Source organism: Bombus bifarius, unplaced genomic scaffold (genome assembly GCF_011952205.1).
Source record: "Bombus bifarius isolate JDL3187 unplaced genomic scaffold, Bbif_JDL3187 scf7180000008138, whole genome shotgun sequence".
Taxonomy (NCBI): domain Eukaryota; kingdom Metazoa; phylum Arthropoda; class Insecta; order Hymenoptera; family Apidae; genus Bombus; species Bombus bifarius.
The window spans coordinates 691,749-712,010 of record NW_022884466.1 but is presented as its reverse complement, the minus strand read 5'-3'; the positions used below and the strand labels follow the sequence as shown (position 1 = coordinate 712,010).

Here is a 20,262-nt window from a genome sequence, read left to right as displayed (position 1 = left end):
GGTAATATGTGGGAAACTAAGCTGCAAGGAATCAGATACGCTTCCGGTTTCCATCGCCATTAATTGTAACAGTAATTCAGGTTTCTCGGTTGTTTCCCGTTGAGCATAGGTTTACCAACATTGGTATTAACTTTATCAAGATGCTCTAAACGTACCTACCTCCTATCCGAAGACTGTTCCAAATTCACTCTCAGTAAGCACATTACTTGAAAATTCAAATTACATTGCAAGATAATTTGAAAACTTTACAGATCGACTAAGAAGCGTTCACGTGATTACGAATTGCTTATTCCAAATTTACTAACTCTTTATGCTTTTTCTGTATAAAAGATATTTATCAAAATTTGTTTAAATCGAAAAAACGAAGATCGAGATGTTTTACAAGGTAAATTAAAACCTACCATGAATAAATTCACCATTGTCATTCGTCTTCGAGGCTATTCGGCATATCGTAAGAACACACGCACAGAACTAAAACGAACCAACACTCAACAAGATATCCCACATACACAGAATCAAAGAATGGAAGATTGTCAAAGACCCTATGTAATTTTCCAGAGTGTAAGCTGAACTGGTACTACAACAATGGGATCTGCGTGTACAAGTGCCCAACTGGAACTTACGGCATTTCTGACGAGACAAAGGCAGTCTGCTCCAGTTGCCATTACTCCTGCCTAACTTGTTCAGGATCTTCGAATACCGAGTGCACCAGTTGTCACGAGGATGCCGAGCTTTCTATGAACCTTGGCGAGTCTGTATGCATCCTTCGCGAGCTTTCGTGGACGATGCACTCCACCCTATGGTTTTATCAGATGACCATTTTGTTCTCGATCAACATCGTCGTATTCACCTTGATAATTCTATACGTGGCTGTCAAATGGTATTTGCGAAGGAGGAATTCGCTAATGTACGGATATAGTAAAGTCTCGTATACAAGTAATGGAGACGCACATAAAGATAAGTTACAAGAAAATGCCTCTTCGTCTGATAGTGAATAAAGAAAATGGATGAAAATAAACAGCAACCGATGCTGGTTGTGTAATTAGAAAATGAGTGTAATGCTATAAATCTGTGGACGGTCGAGAGGAAAGAGAAACATGAAATCCAAAAGATTACACGCTCAAGAGATTTTTCGATGAGAAAGTGGAGGATGAGAGAAAATAAAAGGAACTAGGAATCAACAAGCACGTGATTACCGGTTTGTTGTGAAATTTCGATGTGATTGTTTGTCATATAATTAATGTTTCAACAATGGATTACTAGTGACATTAATGACATTAACAATATTTTAAGCAGTGGCGGTACTCGGGAGGATTCCGTCCTTCTGTTTGACACATTCCAATTGACGAGCATGAATTAATAAGTTGGTAGTGATCTCCCGGTGAATGTTATGGATGCAGAGAAACGGTCGAGTTAATGTAATCGAATTTGATAATGCATTTATCTACGTTGTGATGCTTCGAGAAAATATGCAGAATATTTAAAAACAAACGTTTTAGATCATTATTTTTTAACACGCTGTATCTTATTCTCACCAATAACACGATGAAGTAAAGAAAGATAGAATTAATAACATAGAGAGTGAATAGGCGTAACTCAATGTGATCGAGTTATTTAACCAAATTAAACCATTCCAAATGCATTTGTGTGTTCGAAATCGAAAATTTCTTTAAGAGTAAAATTAAAGTTAAAATTCATGCCCGGAATTTAAATTTGATGCTTAAGTGGCCAAATTCTTGATCGAGTCATAATTAATCGCGATACAAATAAAACGTATCGCAATGCAAATACGCTTAATAAGTTTGGGTTCTCAGCTAATTAACAGTTAATAATTAAGCCGATTTTCGATTATCGTTACGGGAATGAACTAAATTATACCGTCTAATGTCTTGTCCTCGTCGATAATCAAAATTAAAATTGCATTATGCTCTGTAACTAACTGTAACACAATTTTCTAACCGAGTTTCTAACTACATAGAGCACATTGTAATTTATACACCAGTGAAATTACCATGCGATGCTACTTACGTAAATTACATTAAAGATATAAGACGGAATAAGATATAGTAGCATTTCCTAACGACCAAAGACTTTAAACGTTGCACTTCTATTCAGTTAGAGCAACTTTTAGATGTACATAACAAGATCAAACAAGTATTATGAATATTAAAGCTAATTATTAAGGTTTACAAGTTAACTAGTTATTATTGTTATTTAAATGTAATGTAAGATACTAACTTTAAAATAAAATTAAAAGACATTCGGGTATTTTACTTTTCCATTTGCAATAAACTCCATAAATGTGAAAAAATTATATATTAAAACAAAGACATACAGACATTACATTGAATAGGAATGTGAATAGGAATGTAATTGAACGTAATTAAGATTTTCCTTTGTCGTCCCATTATCAAACTGTTGAAAGTCATTCTTTATACGATCACGGATTAAAATACTTTCATGATGTAATAAAACGTTATTAAATCACTTCGATAATTAACAAATACATAGTAACTCGTTCGTCAATTATCTTTTTCCGAAATGAATGATCGTTTAAATTTTTATTTACAGCTTAATCACGGATCGACCAATACGCAACAAGTTACCGATAACACAACTACAGAATTAAATACAACACACAACGGTACAAGTATTTTGGTATATGTAACTGCATAAACTTAACATTAAATAGTATTACATAATTTCAAATAATACAAATTAAATAAAAGCATCATTCACATGATAAATTCTGTTCAAGTACGGATCTCCCTATACTTTTACGTCAAAAAATGTTGATTAAACAGATAATCTTAAAATTCAATAGAAACAAACTAACATTTGCAATACATTATTATTATACATTTTTACTTATTATTACTTATTATTATTATACATTTGCATACATAAAGAAGTAATAGTTTTTATGATTTAACTTAGATAATGGTTAATTTATAACTAAATGTATGTAAAATGATGAACCTTCATAAAATTTCGTCCAAATTTACTTTTGTTTAATTTCAATTATAGACTTAAATAGAATTACACTTTTATTTATATAGAGATATATCTTATTCAACTTTGTTGCATTTTTTACAAATTATCTTATTATCAAATGTACATTTGTTACATAAATATTTCCCGCATCTTAAACAAAATTTCGTAATTTTGTAACCTTTACAATTTTTTACTTGACAAGTTTTTTGTAGCAATGAATCTGAACTTGTTGATAGTTTTATTGCATGGCTTTTTTCCCGCGATTCTTTATGTAAAAGTAATGTATGCACTAGGTTTATAACAATTTTGTGAATTGTCTGTAAATTGGCCCCATACTGTAGATACCATTGTAAATTTATTGGTTCGTAAACGTTGGCTTCTTTCACTCTTCTTATCAAGTTGTATAAACCTCATAATTTCAGCAAAGTCATTCCTGCTCATTGCTTTTGAAAAAAATGCAGGTCTCCAAATTTTATTCCACAAATATGAAACATTTAAATTTTTTGCCTGATATACACCGCGGGCATATAGCAGAGCAGTTTTGTTGCATCTAGCTCCTTCTTAGTCCCCAATACTCTAAATACTTCTTCTTCCGTACATTTCATTATATAATCCCTTATACGGTGATCAATGATAAGATAAAATGCCGTCTTTACTTGTCCTTTCATTATATGCCGTTTAGCATATCCCCAAAAATATTATGAACTGATGTCCTACCAGGTTTGGGACTTGCATCTATCTTTCCAAACTGTTCCATCGGGCCCAGTTTCACTCTCTGCTGTCAACGATAACACTGAACAGTCTTTTTCTATGTCTGTCATTCTTTTTTTTATAATTTTTTTTTTTTTTTTTTGAAAAATCATGACATTTCTAGGGCAAATATTTATCACAGGATAATACCATGTACGGAATACAAAAGTTATTGTCAAATTTGATATGCTTTATTTTTCCTTTTATAACAACTTTACACAAAACACTCTGAGATGCTTTCTGCCTGCGTTTAAGAGATAACAAATTCGATCAATCGACTTACTAACAAAATCGACTAGAAACCGAGATGTATTCTCGTGATGTATTCTCGAGATGTGGAAAAGGCAATAGCAAATAAAAATATGATCTGTGACGGCGATATTTATACGAAAATATTGATGAGTATTGACCGTTCTCCACCAACGGTTACTTGAGGGTGGAGTTGAGACAGCTTTTCCCGTGTTTTATAGCAATGAGCAATAACCCTAAGAAACTTCTCAACTTTTAAAATGTTTGTAACAATAGACTGTAAAAAATGCTAAATTTTGTAGCGGTTCCTTAGGATTATTATGGATCTGAGTTGATATGTCTTGACTGCTGGTGGCTATCTTGTGTAACAGCGGGTGTAACAGTTGTTATTATTTGTTATTACTGATTTTGTTTGTCATCTGACCTTGAAATAGCCTTTTCTTTGTACTGATTGCATTTATTTTAAGAATAACTAACATATTTTGTCGGGCGGTCAAAATGACCGCTCACGGTAGGCAAGACAGAGTACAAATTTTTCTCAGAAAATAAAAGAGCAAACTAAAATTAATTACCGAAAAATATACTGTATGCATGTTTTAGGAAAATTCAGAAATTATGAAGCGATATCATAAAGTTTAAATATGGTTAAATTTGTATAGAAGTCGCAAGAGCGGTCAATTTAACCGCGCCGGTAGGTTTAGTGTTAAAGGATTGCCATAATAATGGAAAATATACCATAGCCACATGGGCTAAGTTCAATAGCCAAATGACCAATAACGAATTCAACACACGGGAAACACGTCGTTATAACATTCGTATCCACATTTCACGCTACGATGACAAATGAATAAACACTGTACAGTCAGATTAATTGGCGATAATTAGCAAACTGTTGCAAGTGACCATCTCAGTACGACCGAGCTCTTGCCTGCATATTGTAAACCACAATATTACTCGTTAGTATCGTTATACGTCGTGTATAAATTATTTACACGAAACCTCTCGCTAGAATGATATTTCGTTAACCGCGAAACTATTAAAAATTAAATATAACAAATTTACAATTAAATGGAATTCAAATTATGTATCTCAACTTGTTTTTATCAAGTTTTAAGCGAATGAAATTTAAAAACTAAAGGCTTCCTTACGTAAAATTAATAAAAAAAAACTTGTGCTTCTCTTTTTTAGTAATTTATATAAAGTACCATGTAAGGATTCGCGTCTGACTACATATCGAGCTCTTTTACTATCAGTGAACTCGATTAATCCTAACAACAAAGATTTCAACCAATTTCTATTGCTTCAACTTTTATCGAAATTACATCCTTTCTTATTAAAGATATCATTTGCCATTTTAACTACTCAATTTTCTCTTAATGTAATTAGACAATGAAACAAATTATTCCATCTTTATAAGTATAAAGCACGTTATTCTCCTGGTCAACAAGGAAGACTTAATTGAAGAGCGAAATATCTTCGTGTTCTACTTTTCACAGTTTAAACGTTTCCATGAAGTAATATCGTTATCGTCGTCACTCGGAAATAAGCTACGAGAATGATTTCAAAAGGGACACTGTATATATAAGTATGTTCGGTCACTTCCTAGCGATGATATACCTTCTGTCGGTGGAATTTGGTTTGATGCCAAACGCCCATGTACTCGGAGACGACTTCGAGTATTTACTCTCATCTTATTTCATGTCGAGATTCGGATCGTAGCAGAACAGAGACGAATAGGGGTATAGGTGAAGACGAGACAAAGGTAAGAAGAAACAGGAAAAAGAAGGAGAAAGAAGATGGAGGTGGTGGCCGTGATGCTGAAACTCTCTGCTGCGTTGTCGAGCTTTAAATCTCCAAGACGCAAGACCCTCATTTGTTTCACCACATATGTATAAGTAACTTCCGTCTGCGTGTGAAAATCACCGAGCTACGAAATATTATGCGTATATACGAACATACATTGAAAAGCGTACAGTGAAAGCTACCGTTACCAACTGTAAGGAACTCTTCAAGCTTTTCCTGCAATTTTCCATCATACTCCTCCGTGAATCCAGGAAACAATTTTCTTTGATAAATTACGAAATTGAAGTAACACAAAAGTACCAATAAAAAGTATAGCAATTGTAGAGATGAGGTATTTCTTTTCTTTCAACGCAGGTTATGTAAAAATTATGTTAACACTTAAATGGAAAGGATATTCTTTCATTTTATATAATCGAATATTAGTTTCAACGAATATAACTTATGTCATGAGATTTTCAAGTGCGAGTATGCGTTATTTAAAATGTTACTTATCTTCATACTCATATTTCAAAAGATATCTACCGCCCAAATAAATCTATGGAACAAAAACTAACCACCAATTCAACATTAATCATTGATAAATTTTCTCAAATGTCAAAGTGCGTAATAAATGTTGCTTCATTTATCTTTTTACGTTCCTTTCATACAGTCCGGCTCATAAAACTTATCGATTGCCATTGACTACAACCATATTTCACTGATCGCAACAACATGCTGTTACTACTTCAGGAAAGTTAACGTACAGAAAATCGGTTTTAAATAACTTTTTACATATCATTAACTTCTTCCAGAAGCTATAAAACTTGACACTAAGGTTTACAATTACCCTCTTAAATATTAGACGATTAGACGATACACATATTCAACACGTTCAAAGGAAATCTACTGTTATGTTTCAAGAATTTACCTTATTACTCCTCATTAAGAATGAAAGAAATAAAACGCTTTGTAAGAACGATGTGACACTGAAGGCATAATTTCTCCTGCACCAAGTAAAATATTCTTTTTTAGAGAATAACAATGGAAGTGCTGAGACCATAGAGGCTGAAAATTAGTGGAAATGGGGATGCTCAGAAAGGTGAAAAGGTTGTAGAACATTAACGTGGCCGGAAAGAGAAATAAAGAGACTATCTGTATCTTTTCTAACGTAATGACATCTACGTGCTAAACTAACGAGGAACAAATATCTGTACAAGTATAATATACATGTATTAATCATGAAATCTCGATCGTACTAAGCTAACTGTTGACCGACTACACGATATCGATTTGCTTTATTTTTTTAATCTAATCGACTCAGAAACGTATTACAGGAATTAGATAGTACTGAATTCGATATATCAAATTAAAAACATCTCATTGTTACGGACAATGTACCATTGTGAAAGTTATTCAAAGGAAAGCGAATGTCATCGATCTTAGGCGGTTGTAATAGTTGGAAGAAGACCGGACAGGCGGTAATGGAACAATAGGAATCGTGAGAGAGCAGAATAGGCTATCTGAGTATTTGCATTTGAGGTATGCACTGCACATTGAATGCAGCCAAATAACTGCCTGTTTCTACAAGTAATACACGTATGTATTCGTTCATCTCGGCCCTCTCTCTCTCTCTCTCTCTCTCTCTCTCTCTCTCTCTCTCTCTCATTCGTGGGAGAATCGGACAATGTTACAACGGAGATGGAAACGAAGTTGCACCGAATTCGCAATTCGCAATTCGAAAGCCATGAAACTGTGGAACTGCAAACGCTGGCGAGATCCTTGCGCGACGCAACGATAATTTAGTACATTGAACGTTTGTCCCTGGTTCTATCGTTCCTTCAAGCTTCGCTGCCTGCATGAATTATATGTCGTACATCGAAACTAATAATTGCTTCGCGCACTGTTCGGTCACCAAGAAATTAAAATAGCTTCTTACAAAATTTTGCATTAGATAAAAATTAAAAAGTACATGTAGCTCCAGATATTTCAAAGCATCTTAAAATATTAGTTAAAAAGATATTTTAACAGAGAAAGGCGGTATGTTTATATTCGTGATCGGGAATTACAATTGTATTATTGGAATACAGATATCGTTGAATCGTCACTGTATTTAATGCACGGTTAATCACGAAGAGTTGCTCCCAAAGAGAATCCGTCAATTAATCTTCGAAGCAAGAATAAAGCATAAGATCAGACATATTTGGATATCTTGCTCCGTCTTAATCTATTCTGAATCCGACCGAAGTCTAATGAGTCAAACAGAATCTATTCCACCCTTGTGTTCATCCTTGATTTATGTGCCACCCAAAAGAAAAAAATACATGAAGACGTTCTTTGGAGAATTTATGACACGTCTGGGAAGAGAAACCGCTATTTGTAAGCCACAAGATTCGTAAATCGTAACATAAATTTCAAGTGGAAACAATATTTCTTTGGTACTTACTGGAATTAGATGAAAAAAGTTTCATATTGGTTCAGATAGATGAGGAATGTAATGTACGTACAAGACGCGAAATTGAATGAACATTCTCTGCGTGGCTAGTACACGCAGGAATGTTGGCGTGCGTTACATTCACACGTCGGGGAATGAATGTTTTTCCATCGATTCTCCCTTTCCCTCGCTTCTGTCCCGATATTCCCCAAATGGCAGAGGGCGCGAAGCAACATGGGCAAAGAGAGGGCTGGCGAGACGCGGTTGATGTTAACGCTGAGTTATTCAATAGGACGTGGAAAACGTCGGTATACCTACTACGAGACAGTTCTCATGAGACTCGTATCATTTCATTCAGTCCCCCAAGTTTTCCAGCTATGCGGTATTGTGACCCTAGAACGTAGTTTGCGAATTTCCCGTACCGATATCTATGCTTGTCGAACATTCTCAAGTCATATGCGTCTATTCAACCTTGCAGAACCCGGCTCTTTACGAACGAAGATTATACGTTTCATATGACCACTATATTATATAGAATGTATACCGATTTTAAACGAAATAATAAGAAAAGTTCGTATGTGCAGATTTTTCTGTAGAAATGTGCACAACCCACCTTTCACCAGCGTACGCGTTTAACCGAACGGCGTTTTCTTTCCATTTATTACATCAGAAGCGTTCATGCTTTTCGTAAAATTCCAAGTATAACGAAATCTCTGACGGAATTAATAGGATCGATTATTTTTCCAAGATAATCAGATGTACAATTCCATTTTTCACAACGTTTGTTAACCGAGATTCATTCTACCCTATTATCCTCCTTTAAGATCATTCTTCTCCATCTGGCCATAAAACGAATGCCGAGGGAACGTCGAATTGCCGTCGGCAAAAATCCAACGTCGAGGTTTTTCAAGAAATACGAATGCAGTCTTTGGTGAGCTACAATGAATGGAAGGGTCTAGAGCGAGGTAAAGTCAAAAGGGTCCTTTCGAACTAACTGAGCACATATAAATAAGTAAGGGATTCCACGCTCAAACTGACGTGGCGCCTGCGTTATCAACGCCGTTTAATACGCGGGCGTTCTTTCTCAAAGATTAAACGTCTAAGCAATTTCACCTATTAATAATGAATCTGATACAAAATCAGAATTGTTAAGATTAATCCCTTACCTTTATAACGTCAACTTATGCTTGTGCCAAAGATTATAGTATTGACTTAGAAAAAGCAGATTGTATTCCTGACAAAACTAGTTCTATGTTAGATCTCGCCAAAACTGTAGATTTTAGATTTTATATGTTTACCATTGTTGCGGACACATAGATATACATATAGCGACAACAATATGGGCAATTGTTGATCAATGTTGGGCAATTGACATCAAGCTTCTCTTGAATAATTGAATTGAATTGAATTCCGTATTTCGTGCGAATCGTCATGAAATTGAATCAACCCTATGACAATAATTTTATTCTGAAATCGACGAATCTAAAGGATCGGTCCATCCCTAATTCCTCTGGTACTACGTCTTCGATCAATTACTTTATTGAATCGAGAAAATTTCAGATTATATATCAAAGAAGAAATAGAAGGATGGGGTTAATAAATAAGTGAGATGGCACTGAGGATCTAAGAAGTGTATAAAGAAAGGAAAAGAGAAAACAAGAATAAAACGTATGCTGGCCCTGTTTTTCGTTCTTCCTTCTCCATTTCGGCATTAAACGGCTCGACTTTCTTTCGATACGAAATGCTCAAAAACTGTGAACGGTGCAATTACACCTTTGGTAGTTTGAGAATTTTTGTCCATACTTTTCTACCAAGATATTCTTAAATGAAATACAAAAAATAATCAAAGCAGAGAAAGAACGGAGAAAGACCATCAAACAGAACTCACTTAAATGTATAGTTAAATCAATGAATTTAACAAAGAAATTTATATTAGTTCATTCCAAGTGCAAAACAATCGGCCTACGTAAAAACAAAATTAGTAATTACATTGGTCAGCAATCAAAATATGCATATCATGAATGAAAAATATAATAATTGTAGTATCGTGGACGAAAAGCCTAAGAGATATCGGGCGAACCATGAACAATGTCGCGAGAGCCGAGGCGCCGTCGGGTCCATCAATGTGTCATCGGTCTTTTCAAGTGCATAGTTTCGTAGAAAAGACCTACGTGACCCTGGCTACGAGCGTCTGCAGAACACGTGTGCCTAGAAAAGACAATAGAATGCGACAACGGCCAGAGAGTCAGTCGAGGAGCCGAGTGCGAGTTGAGCGGACACAGAGTTTGCGAGTGGCGTTGCCGAGAGAGTGTTGAATGCATTTTGTGAAAGTCGAGTCGTTAGCTAATTATTTAGTTGTGCTGTTTTCTGTACGTTTGGTGTGAATAGTTCAGGTTGAACAACAATCGTCTTTTTCTGTCCGATTAACATCTGTATCATCCATTCCTTGTAAATATATTATATCACGATATTACATAATAATTTATAAAGTACCATTATTGTTCTACAACTGCACGTCGATGAGCGATGTAACAAAAATGGTCCGCGTTAATCACTTACAATAATTATCGTTAGTTAATTAACGAAATGCGTTAGCGTCTGACAACGAGCAATTTAGACCGTTTTGTTTCCAAGCCCATTACTTATTCTCATCAAAATTCTATTAGTTCGCGCAGTCGACGCGTTCGAGAAATTACACTGCCACGTACCATTTGGTAATCTTCCCTCTCGTTAACTAATTACGGAACAATTAGCATATAGTCTAAGACATCTTTTTTTGCAGGTGATTAACCACTGTCAAACGCGGACAGATCCCTGTACGAAGGTTAATGATTGTTGCACTCGGTCTGTGTAAATGAAAAGTTTGTTCTGCGTGACGGATAATTTAAAAAATTCAAAAGTTTCGAAATTACGGCGTTCATAACCATGGATACCGAGCAATTCCATTAATGACGGACACTGCAGTCCGTAATATAGTATCTTCCAACAAAAAAATTGAACTTCCAGACTGCGAGCCAACGTGCTTTTATGCGATGACGTTCCTTTAATTAATTAAAAAGTTGTTTCAATTTTAATTTATTAATTGAGCTACTTCTTAATTAGGCGTATCTTTAATTACAAAATTAAAATTGATGGATGGTAATCAGTTTTAATAAGGTCACATTTTATCTTTCATGATATAAGTGATGATATTGTAGTATCATGGATAAATGGCCTAAAAAATATCGGGTAAACCATAAACAATATTGCGAGAAGGCCTAAGTGTTGTTAGGCCAAAAGGGCTTGGCAGTTTTTACTGGGTGGTCGTCACCTGAAAAGTCGAGTGGGGGAGTTGTGAGTTGAAAGTCAAGTGGTGAAGAGTTGAGTTGAGATAGTTGTGAGTTGACAGTCGAGTGGTGAGGAGTCGAGAGTTGAGTTGCCGAATTGTTATGCGTTGTAAACTATTAGTTGTGAGTTGTGAATTAACTATTTAGTTGTTATTTATAGCACGTCTTAGTTCTAGCACATTACTGTATTTAGTTCACGTTAAATAACCATCGTTTCCTGTTTAATCCATTGTAAATAGATCTATCAATCAATAAACTTATCATATAGGATAGAAATCATTGGAAACTCTAATTTCTAATATTTCTAAATAAATAAAAAATCCTATAATATCATGTATTTTGACAAAAATGAACCGATCCATTAAAAATTGAATCACCGTAATCAATAAAATTATTGACGGAAACAAGATAATAACAACGCATGTAACGAATTGACAGGTTAAATTCGTGCAACAATTGCCTCGATTTGTCGAATATTTGAACAATCTTTCATTATAATCATTTTCATGTCATCGCTTTCACATTTTCCAGCACGCAAATCATTTTTTTGCATTTATAAAAATGTTTGGAAAGTTAAACAGAAAACACTCTAAATAAGATAAAATAGACAACCTAAAAATGTTGGTCACAGTATTAGTACGAAAAATCATGTTAATCAGGAGACACGAAGCAAATGAGGAATAAGATTGTATCGGTGGGAGTTGGTAAAAAACGACTTGTAATTGACCTCGAAAGCCAGCAGCATCCGTGAGATACTCATCACGGCATCGATTATACTTATATGTAACGTCACTTTGCATTATGAAGTGCAGGCCGTGACCGTATTTTTGTACTCCTCTCCGAAAGAAGGAAGCTGGAAACTGTGGACGGAAGACAATGAAGCAGCTGTACGCTGTAAAATCTACTGCCTTGAAAACGCAGTTTGAATTTAAGCGATTACTTGGTGGATAAAGCCAGGAAACTTTCTTACACCATGAAACTTCTTATTCATGCCTAATCTCGATGTCTGTTACTTTATTACTTTCATTCGCATGTACAGTGCGGCTCGTCTCTTCAAACTCCATTAACTTCTACCCTGCCCACGATATTGCTGCGTTCTTCCTTGAAAAAATATTTTTATACCTACATACATAGGGGTACGTAAATATGTATTATCGATTGGTTAAAGTTTTACGCAACGTTTACAGTTAGTAATGTCAGATAACGTGACCGCAGTAATCCGCATTATTACTGCTCATTGATCGATTACAGCCTATACATGTAAGTGGACTTCTTGAAATGCTAAATTCTATCAAAATTATCGCATTTCCACTTTTACATACTTGTTACGAAAAAAATTGGAGACAGCAAGAAATTTCTTTTAAATAATTATTATAATACTGTTATAAAATATTCTTCATTTTAAATCTCCCATAACGAATGGTTCATTCTTAAGTCAGTAGAAATTGGAACCTCATCAACACGTTCGAACTCTCATACTGTAAATGCTGTCAAGAGAAGAAAACAGCCCTCATCATCATTTATCAATGTTGTGGTGCATTAACATTGACAAATGCATTAAAATGTTTATGATCGATCGTCTTATAACTTGGCAAAAGCCACAAGGCGTATCTTAAACATCAAATTTTTGTCGAGAGAAAATAGAATACTCTCCGTTTCATCTACAGACTTTATTCCCACGCAATCAATCTCATATATAAATAGATAAATAAACACACATAATGTTAATTTTAAATTCAATTAATTCCGCGTGTTAACTTTTCCGGCGTAATTAGGTATATGCTCCTGTCTACGAATGTTGTAAATATAAGCAATGATTTTGATCGCAGTACATTTAACATTTTGTCAAATTTAATTACACGAATTATTGAATGAACACGATTGTTGATTAATCTCTAACAATTTTTAAGAAAATCTAAAATATTTTGATATTGCTATTCTTTCACTATGATTTACATATTAATGGTTCCTGTCAATGTTTTGATGCGCAAATTTCAATTTGGAAAACAATTACGTACATGTTAAAGGCTGATTACAGGCCTTCTTTAACAACATGTATACTTGATTTATATATTTAAATAATTATGTTATGAAATAAGATACGAAATAAAGCATCTAATAATATCAAAGACTGCATTAAAACTAGAGAGTAGACTAAAAAGCATAAAAAATAGGATGATTCTTTTTCGTTTTTTACTCTCTTTCTCTCTCTTTTGTCTGAATAACCAGCATTCAGAGCTGAACCGCCCCTTTAAAATCGCATTATGATTTAGTGGCGCACCCGCCAATGCTTACGTTCGATAGAATCCATCGTCCCTTTCCATTAACTCCCTTTTCACCAACTTAGTAAGAAAGAAGATACGGCATACCTAACTGCATCGAAAGAAAAATTCTTATAAAATATGCAATCCAGTTTCAAAACTTCTACAATTACTAAATCCCCCCTCCCCCCTCCAAAAAAATACTGTAAGTGTGCAGTGTGTTATAACAACTCTATTCGTATCAACTGTCTCCATTATTTTAGATAATAAGCAGAAACATTAGTTAGAGAAGGATATACATAAAATCTTCTTTTTCTTGTTCACTTTTTGAATGAAATATGTGAAATATCCAATTTTTCCGGCTAAATGTTTTTACTCTAAACGTTAAGTTATTCTAACTTATTATTTATTCTGCGAATTAAAAATTTCTTATTGAAATTTTATGATTAATTATGATACTACATGAAAATTTTTTTAATATCAAGATATCCGCTTGCCAGCATCAAACACTAGCAAACAAGCTAGAGAGAATAATTATATAAATTTTGAACCACCGACCAAAGGTGTTCCGAAATACTTTTTTTTTACTGATCTCAACTACAAATAAGCACACAAGGCAAGCTTTAACTTCGAAAGAAAGTTTGGCCAGTAATAAATCAGAAAGTTTGAATTTCCACGAATCTACCATGGGTATCTCTATGAGCAATCAGTGTCGTATAAACATTATTCAAGTGCTCCATTGATTCAAAGCGGTGATGCAAGAAGACGAGATATTCCAGATGAAGGAGCGAAACCCTTGCTCGAAACTTACAAAGATTGTTCATCACCTGATAACAGAATCTGAATACGAAAGACGAAGAATGCGGAAAGAAAAGGTTAAAGAAACATAGATTAGAACGTACGCGCGGTACGTGCAAAAACAAGTATAGGAAAATAAAAATAATCTCCAAATTCTCAACTATAAAAGTTATTATTCTTTCAAGGCGGATTTGCATGAATCCTTAATAAGAGATCAAAGTTTCTTATATCACAGAACTGTCGGAAGAAGCAACGTTTCCCACGTTACCGATAATAATTACAGTTCCAATATTATGTCATATCCTTTCTGTCATATTTTTCCACGGCGCGAATACACCCTTTATGTGCATGTATATTGCCTTCTTGTAAACATCCATATTTTAGAAACTCGTATTGCATACATAATGGCCGTCGTTACTGTAAATCTAATACCGATCGATTAATCAAAGTATGTGTTTTTATCCATCGATAAATTTATCTTTACGCTAATATCAAAATTAAGGCTTACAAATTTTTTGTTAATATACTCTGCAATTATTTTTCTTACTAAACTCTAAATCACCTTAATATAACTCTGAAAGAATCACTATATTCCCTACATAGACGCATTCCCCTGATTTATTCTTCTTTCCTTCTATCATTCTTCTATCTTTCCGTTTTACAATGTCAAAATATTTCGAATCCATATTCCTGGGTAATCTTATCAACCTCATAAAATGTTTATATCGCGTTTGTATTATACGATCGATCAAACGCAACTATCTGCACGTCGCGTCTTGAAAGCGACTTCGCCATCCAATTTCGTTAACATTTTTACTGGTTGCAGCAACAGCAAGACTATTTCATCCTTCCCTCTAGAAATTCCGCGAACACAGGCAGCTACAGCAGCGCACGCCAACCTTTTCTACGTTTTACTCATACGTTTTCATCGCCGTATCTCGCCAGGACTGCGCACGCTTCCGATTTTTTCTATCGGTGGCTCTAACCGTACATCCTCTCGTTTCCGGCTGCTCGTAGATCAACGAATACTGGATTCCATTGCTAGCTCTGTTACGACATCGCGTGCGTCGGCCTGATCTAGCACACTTCAAAGCTACACCCTCGTGTACTCTATACGTACTTACTACGTGAATACTTTGACTAGAAATTCACAATCTGCTCGGTGGTTGGGTTGATTTATACCGAAGAACGGATGTACATGAGAGTATGAAACGTACAAGAACCGTGTACACCGGATGCGTATTTCAGAGAACGAAAAGGTGACAGAATGCCCGGAAGGATAAAATACGCGAAAAGATAGGAAAGGGTGGTTTTATTAATATTTTTACGAGCTCGTAAATTGCGTAGTAAGCCTTCCTAGAAAACTTTCCTGTGCGACAAGAATGATGTTTGATCACGCTGTTTTCCCGATGACTATATTTCAAGTAGTAGGAGTCAGCAACTGGTCAGACGCGGAGCGCGTAATGATTATTGTATTCATTATGCCTATATGATAAATACGTTTTAAATCATTTCACTTCTATTCAATTCGTAATATGTTTCTATCGATTTTTTATTTTTATTTTTGAAATTATTTATGCACCAGATAGATATACATTAAAAACGTACTGTGACATGCCGTCAGATAACTTAAGTGTCAAATTGTTCAAATAAAAAGAGAATTTTTCAGCTAAAAGAGAGAATTTCCATATTTAGCTATTCCACGTATAATCTCCTTTTCAACCGACCACTTCTTCCTCCCAAAATAAAAATTCCAGAATTAATGTAATACCGTCAAGCGATACGACATTTTAGATATTTTGATTCTATTATTTCGAACGCAAACTTTGTAACCGATATATTGGTTTTTCGAAGAATCATATTAAAGCAAATATAATGAACAGAGGCAACGTAACGCTAGGTAAAACCCGAGGCATTTTTGTTTGGCTTCCGTGCCATTGCTTTTCCAACCGCACCGCTGTACATCGTATGTAACGCGAAAATATGTATGCACCTACGTTCGCTATATTTCTGTATGTTTTGAAACCGAGCTACCAGTCGCTGGCATTATTCGGTTTCCATGGATTACTGTGAATTGGGTGAAAGTGCGGGTAAGATTCGAATACCGCGATGCAGATGGAATACGCGCAACTCGCGCGCTCTCCTCTTAACAACCACCTGCCAAAAGAGGTTTATCGTGTTTCAAAAGTCAGTTTAGGAATACAAAACGAAAAGATATGTGCAGCTACCATTGTACCGTACCTTTGTATTATTCATCTTATTTTAAACTTCGTAAATACGGCTCCCAAAGGAGCGGAGCTGTTCGCACTTTCCAACTTAAGAAACTGTAATAAAATTCCCTGCTTTCCCTTCTTATATACTCTGCTCCTATTTGAATAATTTTCAGTTTCTGTTTACCGTTGTATATCTTGATCTAGAATTCTTGTTCGTAGAAGAAAATCTTTCCCATTTACACGAATAAACAAATGCATAGGTATATAAATCACACCGTATCGTATGTAGTACTTTGCAAAAATCTTACTCTTTACATAGAAAACGATTACCAATGATTACATACTAACTGAATATAGTACACAAAAGATTCAACAGAAGTTATAATTTCATAAAATAATAATGCTGTTACGTCATAGTAGAACGATAGCTATAACCTAACAATTTTAAGTGGAACATTTTAAAACAGATTCGCGACCGCACGAAGCATGAAAGTGCAACGCGTTGATGCGTTAATGAAGTTATTACTTCTGCCTCGTGTAACTAGTTTACCGTGCACTGTGATTCTGCTGACACAGCCAATTATCGAGAGTTGCAATTATACCGAATCGATAATTTCAACCAGCCCACGATTCAGTGGCGCTTCCTGAAACGTAAAGTTCCCAGTTCGACCGGAAGTTCTGCTCGGTTCTGAAACCTAAGTTGACCCCTCACTTTCTACCCGTCACGTCGACGCCAACTTTTGGTCACAGTGTAATTAAAGCGAATAAGTCGATGTCACGATTACCACATCTGTCTTTCTGGAAAGATCGTGTCGCACGGTACATTTTATTAGAAATTCCCATTCTGATACACTTTCAACCGGTTAAATTATTTAAATTCCAGTTGAGTTTGAATTCGTACCTTTGAACAAACATAATTTTTATATACGTGAAAAGATACAGCTAAACCAAACCATACTCGTTACATATCCTATATACTATTTTTATAATGCAAATACACGAAACGTCTCTAAGAAATACAATAACGTACAAGATTTTTACGTTTTTTAATGAACCTATGGTATAACAACAGGAAAACGATTTTATTTTTTCAGTAAAATCGTAGACGCGAGACAAATAGAAAGGTGGAATATAAAACGGAGTGAACGGCAAAATTTGATGGGGAAATTTTACGACATGGATGACGCTTTGAATCGTGGCAGAGATATACGGCAACAATGTCGGTATCGACAACCGCGAAGCTTTGTGAAGCCGGCATGCAAAATGACCAACAAAATTGCTTTAATCTCGCCCCTTTCTTTTTCCTTTACCGAAACACGCTGCGATACAGCAACTAAGTTTTTAGTTCCCTCTATGAGCTACTGAGCACATTCGTTCACTCAAGACAAAAGAGTTTCAAGGCGTATCATTGAAAGATAAAGCGGCGTGCCACGCTGAAAAGGGAGCCACACATGAAACGAAAGAATGGCACTTTGCACAGCAAAATGGGACGAGTACGAGACCATGAATATTTCCAGTAGGTACGTATGCCATTTCCTAAGTGAAGATACGTCCTTGTAATGTTGAGATACGATAAAAATATTTATGCAACGGCTTCCGTTAAACAATTCTACATGTATTTCTGTATTATTAACATTTAAATTAGATAGTAAGTTATTAAATTCATTTATTTAAATTATTATTAAATATATTAAATATTTTAGGAAATATTTAGAACCATATTAAAAAAGAGTTATTAGATCCCCCGAAAAGTTTGTAACATTTTTTACAATGGATATATTTCGGTATTTGGTAGGGTTGGTTTGGTAGGATTTATCACGAATTTCTACTACATATCGAAATTCTAAGTTTGGAAAAATACCAGTTCTGTTTCGAAAGAGGAACTGGAATCGATTAACGTTAGCCATTTAAACCATTCAATCGAATATTTGTGAAAAATAAATTCGTAATTGGTCATGGAATAATTCGGTGGTACGCAAATGTTTCGAAGCAACGACGAACTATGTAAACGATTCAAAGTATATCGTTCTGAGCCGAAGTCTTGATCAGGTAAATTGGGGTTAGGTTGGTGTCCATTCCGGATTTTGGAAACTTACCATTAAAAACACTGAAACTCAAAATTGTCTGAAGTTCGTTATACGTATAATAATAAAAATATGTAATCTTATGGTTTAATGAATATGTAAGTAAGAATTAGTTCTTAATTGTAATAAGTCAGGTGTAAGTATCTTTTAACAAATAAGTCTCACAAATATTTCCTATTATTTTTTTCAAAATTAAATTATTATATACGCATGATTTTACTGCAAGTTCTACACCGTGTCTGCTCCGAAACGTTTATGGAAAGATGAAGGATTCAAATAAGATACTGAATGAAGAAGTTTAGTCGAATTTATGACCTTAATCAAAACTATTTAACTTGCTTTTGATGCAGTTATAACAAAAACGTGGAAGTTATTAATGATTCAGGAGAAAATTGGTATGTACTAATACACAGAAGCAGAACTTTCTAGTGAAGATCAAGAACCTCATAAATTGCGAATAAAGTTAATTGGGCGGAAAACTGCGTCCTACAATTGGCTCTTAAGAAATTGCTGAATGCTTTGTCTGATTCATTATGCGAGAATTTAATATCTCTTTAGATATATTCTATATATAAAGAACCTTCATGATTATAAAAACCATCACCATTTCATTAAAAGTAAATCAAAAACCGAAAAATGTATATAATTCGCTTCTCTACATCACATAAAATATTCCTCTTTTGTTTAAAATAAAATTTTAACAAAATTAAAACCAACGACTGGAATGAAACTGAAACTCGCTAACGTTAAAATAATTAACTTTAATACCATATTTTTATCTTTCTACACGCACGCACAAATACATAAATATGTACCTACACTGAATATTATTATTCAACGCACACTTTTATACATCTACAAACGTATGACGTACATTCTCGTAAAAGCGGAAACCCACGTTTGTATCTACACCTCTATGCGCATACATATCCTTAAATAGTAGTCAAGCCGATCCTCAAGAGTTCATTATAAACGCCAGCCAACCAACCGACCTTTCCTCTTAACTCGGAAACTCACTTTACCACAGCCATATAGGCGCTACTTCGCGATTTTCTGAATTACTAAATAAAAAAAAGTCATTTAATTTCGCGTGTAAAATTTACAGACAGACTCGTTGAAATGCCCCGGCTACGCCAGCAAACTATCCCTAATTTCAAGAATCATTTGCTCATTTTTTTTTCAACTTACTCCTGAATTTCATATAACCTGGTTAAAACATTGTGGAATATTAATCAATTAATGGGAAATGGAAAATTAATGGAAAATATCAAGAAATGTTTAAAAGTTAATCAAACATTTGAACATATGAGTTTTCACATAAGAAATGAAATATGTATCTTGTAAAATATTGATTTTTCAATGACTATTCACGAA

General features: G+C 34.6%; 1 protein-coding gene and 1 long non-coding RNA gene across 4 annotated transcripts in view; both read left to right on the top strand.

Annotated features, from left to right (window-relative positions):
* Window positions 1-2,759, top strand: part of LOC117208521 (furin-like protease 1) — a 230,792-nt gene extending 228,033 nt beyond the window's left edge. For 2 of the 3 annotated variants that reach the window (XM_033449720.1, XM_033449722.1), the window contains one exon: window positions 559-2,276. In XM_033449720.1, coding sequence (XP_033305611.1) covers window positions 559-998 — 440 coding nt within the window. In that variant the 3' untranslated portion in view covers window positions 999-2,276. Of the gene's footprint in view, window positions 1-558; window positions 2,277-2,571 lie in introns of those variants that run through there. The other variant, XM_033449721.1, reaches the window with a different exon arrangement.
* Window positions 2,760-11,640: 8,881 nt separating this feature from the next.
* LOC117208520 lies at window positions 11,641-18,564 on the top strand. The gene is made up of 3 exons (XR_004487719.1): window positions 11,641-11,655; window positions 17,899-18,324; window positions 18,508-18,564. It is a non-coding gene; the product is annotated as an uncharacterized LOC117208520 (long non-coding RNA).
* The last annotated feature ends 1,698 nt before the right edge of the window (window positions 18,565-20,262 follow it).